General features: G+C 51.0%; 1 protein-coding gene across 2 annotated transcripts in view; it reads left to right on the top strand.

Annotated features, from left to right (window-relative positions):
- FAM212B (family with sequence similarity 212, member B) overlaps positions 1 to 6,303 on the top strand; it is a 13,423-nt gene extending 7,120 nt beyond the window's left edge. The window contains exon 2 of one of the 2 annotated variants that reach the window (XM_011933176.1): positions 5,009 to 6,303. In XM_011933176.1, the coding sequence (XP_011788566.1) occupies positions 5,009 to 5,845 (837 nt within the window). In that variant the 3' untranslated portion in view covers positions 5,846 to 6,303. Of the gene's footprint in view, positions 1 to 4,981 lie in introns of both variants that reach the window. The other variant, XM_011933175.1, reaches the window with a different exon arrangement.
- The last annotated feature ends 429 nt before the right edge of the window (positions 6,304 to 6,732 follow it).

A 6,732-nucleotide genomic window follows, 5' to 3' on the forward strand; every position in this document is an offset into this window, starting at 1 on the left:
AGAGAGAGAGAGAGAGAGAGAGAGAGAGAGAGAGAGACTGGGGGGAGAGAACACAGAGGCTATGTAAATATAATTATTTCTAAGTAGAGTACCTTGTACGTCCTCCATGCAGATCCAGAAACTTTTAACAGTTATTATCTATGTACATTTGTTTCCTCTTCCTCTGTTTCTGTCTCTCTGTCTCTGTGTATGTGTGTGTGTGTGTGTGTGTGTGAGAGAGAGAGAGAGAGAGAGAGAAAGAGAGAGAGAGACTAGGAGTGGGTTAAAAGGAGGTGGCTGTTGGATCCATTCCCACTCAGACTAATCAGGACCAGGTCGACCTTCTTGCGAAGTCTCCCAGCTGCCCCTGAGAGCAAGTTGGGTATGATTTGGTGCCTGTTCTGAGGAAGAACCTGAGGCTCCAAGACATTAAGAGGCTCCAGAGGAACTCCGCACCCTGCAGCCTGGAGATGGATTTAGAGCTACTCATGTTTGCTCGAGATTTTGTCTATCTGAGCTGGCCCCTCTCCTTTCCTCTAACCTCCTTACTCCCCCCTTTTTTCCCCCTTTTGGTCCTGAGGCAAGGGAAGCCCAGGGACCTGAGAGGGTCCCAAGCTCTGGAAGAAGAAGGCAGATCCCAATTGGCTTCCGACTCTTCCTCCTTGGGTGACAGCCTCCCCTGGGGTCAGTCAGGAAAGGCTGTTCTGCCGGCTCCTCTCTTAGTCAAGACCCAGCTGACACTCCTGCCCCACCACTGCCCTGGTCCTCCCAGGTTCCCCCAACTCCTCCTTCCCTTCTCATTCCTCTCTCAGATGCCTTCTTGCCCTTCAGTGTCAGCACCCTGGATGTGGCTGGGCTGAGCGCGGCTGGGAGTGGGCAGGAGGGTGCCAAGACTTCCCTTCCTTCTCTCCCCAGCCTCTGAAACACAGGACCTTCTCCTTGTGCTTCTCCTTGATTAGACCAGATATAAGGAACGGAATCCTGTCATTACTATGTGCTAAGTTTCACCAAGGAAGAAATGTTGTGGAAGTACATGGGAAGTCTTAAATTAACAGCCAGAATTCACCTAATGCTTTCTTGGTTTCATGCAGAGATACACATTACCTCACCTAATCTGCACAATAGCTTATGAGGCAGAAACTGTTATTCCCATTTTAAAGAATGGAGAAATTTGGCCGGGTGCGGTAACTTACGCCTGTTAGCCGAGCACTTTGAGAGGCTGACGTGGGAGGATGGCTTGAGTCCAGAAGATTGAGACCAGCCTAGGCAACATGATGAAACCCTGTCTCTACAAAAAATACAAAACAGTTAGCTGGGTATGCTGGCCTGTGCCTGTAGTCCCAGCTACTTGGGAGGCTGAGGTGGGAGGACTGCTTGAACCCAGGAGGCGGAAGTTGTGGTGAGCCGAGATTGTGCCACTGCACTCCAGCCTGGGCAACAGGGCAAGACTCCGTCTCAAAAAAAAAAAAAGAGAATGGAGAAACTGAAAAACAGAATGTAAATAACTTGCCCAGGTCACACAGCTACTACATGGCAGAGCTGAGATTTGAACTTTGTTCCATTGTCTCCAGAACCCAAGTTCTTAACCAATACAGAATATTATTTTGCAGATGGGTGCAGTTTCAGCACTTGCTTACTTACATAGGGCCTCTGTTTTATGGGCAGCTTGAATTCATGCATACCCACACATTCATTCTCACTGGAAAACTGTGCAAAATGTCAGCATTATTTCCTCTGGATTTTTCCACACTGGAAGAGATTGAATGGGGTCATTTCATTCCTCCCTCTACCTCCGACCTGGGCTGGGTTTAGCCTTCTGGAAGGAAGCCTACCAGTTCAGACTCCTTGCCTCTGGATGAAACGAAACCTTGGGAAGCAGCCCTGGCTCTTTCTCCCTGTGTAGTGAGTTACTATCTGAGGGTAGCAAGCAGCCTGGAGGGTGATCTGGGGTGGTCAGTGGTATTCCATATATGTTTTATGGGTATGTAGCAAGTGCCAGGTGCTAGTGAGGTTCCAGGCTGACACACTGATGTATAGATCTCAGCCCCTGTCCTCAAGTAGTAGATACTCAATACATATTTCACAAGGGACTGAGCATTTAAACGCATAGAGGACATGGGGTGAGTACATAAATGGCAGGACTACAGGGAAGAGCATATTAAATATCACAGAAGATTTCTAACAAGAGCATGGGGGTACGTCTCAGGGAGTAGGGATATGCGTGGAACTGAAAGTTGAAATTCTGTCCTGGAGGATCTTGACTGCAGGATCATATAGTTTGGATTTGAGTCTGGGCATTGGAGAGCCATGAAGATGACAGAAGATGTGTGCTGGGAAGACTGATCAGGTGCTCGTATGTCTGGCGGTTTGGAAGCCATCTAAGAGGCTTCTGCAGCATTCCTGAGGATGGAAGGACAGATATGTGACATTTGTGGGAGGAAAAATCCAACATGAGTAAGTTGGACAGCAGCAGGGGTAGTTGAATGGAGAAGCCAAAAATGACTGAGGCTCTAGGTAGGGAAGACAAGGAAAGTGGTATTGGAGGAAGGGAGAGAATAGGGAAGTCAGAAGGAGAAGCAGCTTGCAAGGGAGGAGCTGAGTTTGGTTTGGGGCTTAGAGTCTCCTCTGACTCTGCTCTAGGTCTTAGTAGCTATAGCTGAGTGCTTCCAAAAGGAAGGGGTCAGGAGAGTAGAAGCAAAGAGGCCAGAGAGAGGGGCTGTCAACATGTGTATCTGTCCCACAGGCTCCATGTTCCTTGCTGCTGCTGCCACCGCCGCCACTCAAATGGTGTAAACTCTGGCAAATCCCAGGGCTGTCAGGGCCTGGAACTGCCATTTCTTCTTGCCTGTCTTGGGGAAAGTGCATAAAGCATGGGCAATCTCCATGCCCCAGCAAAGGCCTCCTTGCCCTCAAGGGCAGTCAGCCCTCCACTGTTCTTTAGTGTTGCTTCTGCTGGCTTTTTGAGAGCCCGGCTGGAATCTCCCATCCCTACCAGGGCCAGGGTTGGCAGGGGAGGATTTGACCCAGAAGCTTGAGAGGGTCAGCTGCAACCCAGCCCTGCAGAGCCTCTGTGCCTGCCCTTCCGATCCCTCAACCTTCTGCGTTTAGCACTATGCATTAAGACAAGCTTGGGAGGTAAGATGATCCCGCGGGTCTCTGGGGGGCTTAAGAAACAGATGGTCCCCGCACAGGAGGTTTGCTTTCGGTAACTTGATCAGGAGCTGGGGAGGGAGCTGGCAGGACCAAGGCAGCTTGGGCCCAGGAACTGGGAACCTTGTGAATGTTATCAGACACAGTCCCCCCGCCCCCATGCAGCCTCCAAATTCGGCCCTCACCCAAGTCAATCTCTCAGCCCCTTCCAGCTGGCAGCCGGGACTCAGGCCTTAGACACCCACAAAGGGGCTGGGAGAATTGGCCCCCAGCATCCCACTCTGGCTTGGCCAGGGCAGCAGAGCCAACTGGGCTGAGAAGGCAGGAAGAGTGTTGAAGCCAAGTCTGAGAACAGCTGAGAGAGGACAGGTGTTTGGCAGGGAGAGGCAGGCTGAGAAGCGTTGGGTTTTCAGCAAACAGGAGTTTCCTGGCCTCCTTGTCTCCCTTCTGACCAGTCAGATGTGAAGAGCAATTGCAGGAAACCCCAGGCCTACCCTTTCTCTTGGGGAATCTGAGCTCTTCCTTGTCTCCTAATGCCCTTTTCAGCCCTTCTTCACTGTCCTGTAGAGGACAGAGTAGCCTTAAAGTCCAGCTCTGGGTGCAGGTAGCATACACCTGTGGTCCCAGCTACTCAGGAGGCTGAGGCCAGAGGACTACTTGAGGTCAGGAGTTAGAGGCTGCCGTCTACTATGATTGTGTCTGAGAGTAGCCACCACTGTGCTCCAGCCCAGCAAACAGCAAGACACTGTCTCCAAAAAAAAAAAAAGGCTAGCTTCACTGCCCAGCCATCTCGAGTCTCAAGGTAGTATAGGTTTGGGTATTCCTTATCTGAAATGCTTAGGGCCAGAAGTGTTTTGGATTTTGGATTTTGGAATATTTGCATATATATAATATCTTAGGGATGTATAAGAAGATACCTTAGGGATGGGACCCAAGTCTAGATATGAAATTTATGTTTTATATACATCTTATACACATAATCCAAAGGTAGTTTTATACAATATTTTAAATAAATATTGTGCATGAAAGAATTTTGACTGTGTTTTGGCAACCACTTACCACATGACGTCAGGGTAGAATTTGCCACTTTCGGTCATGTTGTGTCTCAAAAAGTTTTGGATTTTGGAGCATTTTGGCTTTCAGATTTTTGGAGTAGGGATGCTCAACCTGTATTTGGTAGTTAGGACTACAGCATCTGGAGTGGGACAGTACTGTGTTTGAGTCCCAGCTCTACGAGCTGTGTGACGTTACGTAAATTACTTCACCCCTTCCAGCTGCAATGAGTACATTTGTTAAAAGGAGAAAATAGCAACCTTATAGGATCTATATAAAGATGAAATGAGATGAAGCACATAGAGTCCTTAGCACAATTCTTGTTACAAAGCAGATTCTCACAAATTGTTTTTTCCACCATCATCACTATCATTTCAGGGAGGCCCAGGGAGGAAGAGGGCTCAGACTCAAAAAAGGATGAGGATGGCCACTACAACTTTGTGCACTTCAGGCTGATCTCAGCCCCACCTCTTACTACCTTATCTTGGGCAAATTCCCTGTGAAATGGGAACAGTACTAGTCATACCTCATAGGGTAGTTGGGGAGATGAAATGTGTGTGTGGGGTGTGTGTGTGTGTGTGTGTGTGTTGTATGGGGTTGGAGAAGCCTTCTCAGGACAGTGCCTGCCTTAGCTAGTTAGCTACCATTATTATTTCCTTTAGCCAGCACTGATCTGCACTACACTAGGCTATAGAGAGATGGGGCTGGTGGCAGGCTGGATGACCCTGGAAGTGCATGTTTCGGTGGGGGACCTAGGTTCAGGGCTGGGAGAGGCACTGCTGCCCCCTGTGGCTCATAGGCCCCATGCTTTCTCTCTCCCTCGCAGATGTCCATGAAGGAGGTGGGTGATGGCTTACAGGATCAGATGAACTGCATGATGGGTGCACTGCAAGAACTGAAGCTTCTCCAGGTGCAGACAGCACTGGAACAGCTGGAGATCTCTGGAGGGGGTCCTGCACCAGGCAGCCCTGAAGGTCCCAGGACCCAGCACGAGCACCCTTGTTGGGAGGGTGGCAGGGGTCCTGCCAGGCCCACAGTCTGTTCCCCCTCTGGTCAACCTTCTCTTGGCAGCAGCACCAAATTTCCATCCCATAGGAGTGTCTGTGGAAGGGATTTAGCTCCCCTGCCCAGGACACAGCCACATCAAAGCTGTGTTCAGCAAGGGCCAGAGCAAGTGGAACCGGATGACTGGACCTCCACGTTGATGTCCCGGGGCCGGAATCGACAGCCTCTGGTGTTAGGGGACAACGTTTTTGCTGACCTGGTGGGCAACTGGCTAGACTTGCCAGAACTGGAGAAGGGTGGGGAGAAGGGTGAGACGGGGGGGGCTCGTGAACCCAAAGGAGAGAAAGGCCAGCCCCAGGAGCTAGGCCGCAGGTTTGCCCTGACAGCAAACATCTTTAAGAAGTTCTTGCGTAGTGTGCGGCCTGACCGTGACCGGCTGCTGAAGGAGAAACCAGGCTGGGTGACACCTATGGTCCCTGAGCCCCGAACCGGCCGCTTACAGAAAGTCAAGAAGCGGAGCCTTTCCAAGGGCTCTGGACATTTCCCCTTCCCAGGCACCGGGGAGCACAGGCGAGGGGAGAATCCCCCCACGAGCTGCCCCAAGGCCCTGGAGCCCTCACCCTCAGGCTTTGATATTAACACAGCTGTTTGGGTCTGAATCCTAGAGACAGAAAGTTGACTGAACCTGAAAGGGCCAGGTCCCAGTGCTGGGCCCCTGGGGAGGAGGGAGGGTGGGCGGTATGGCTCTCGAAAGCCCAACTCCAAGTTCCTTTCCCTCAGAAAGCAGGGAGAAGCCAGAGCTCTTGGCTCAGGGCTGAAGGGAATGTGCTTGGGAGAGGCTGTCTTGGGGGCTGGCTGGTGGAGCAAGTAAAAGTAGCTGGAGAGCAAGCTGTGTGTGTGTGTGTGTGTGTGTGTCTGTGTGTGTCTGGCATGCACACACTCACTTTGGGGCTGGAGGTGACAGTAGATGAGGGCAGGGGAGGAGATCAGAAAATCCCTCTGACATCTCCACTGCCCCCAAAGACCTCCATTGAACATTCTGTATGGAAAAGAGCCCTGAAGCATCAGGTTTCCCAGATAGGCCCCGGAATAAAGACCTGTCTTTGGCTCTCCCAACCTTCTGTCGGCTTCTTTGGCAAGACACTGCTCTAGGCACAGGGACTGAACCCCAGGCCTCTTGGGACTGGAGCAGCAGTGAGGCAAAACCCAACCAGTCATCCCTTCCTGCCTTGGAGGTTTCAGTCCATACCTGGACCCTGAGAAAATGAGCTAAATAAGGAGTACAGTGTGTAAGGAACAGCCGGGGAAGCCCTAGACACTCCCCCATGCACATGGGAGGAAGGATGTAGACATAGCATTGGACCATTTGAATGCCTTTTCATCTCCAATGGCCTCATTTGAAAGTGAGCGAGGCAGGCAGGCATGATCCCATTTTCCAGATAAGGAAACAAGCCTAGATATGCTACCTGTCCAAGAACAACTGCAGCCAGGAGGCAGAACAGCCTAGGCCTGACTGCAGAGTGGAAGCTGGACCCTGGAGTTACA

This window comes from Colobus angolensis, unplaced genomic scaffold, assembly GCF_000951035.1.
Source record: "Colobus angolensis palliatus isolate OR3802 unplaced genomic scaffold, Cang.pa_1.0 Scaffold124, whole genome shotgun sequence".
Lineage (NCBI taxonomy): Eukaryota > Metazoa > Chordata > Mammalia > Primates > Cercopithecidae > Colobus > Colobus angolensis.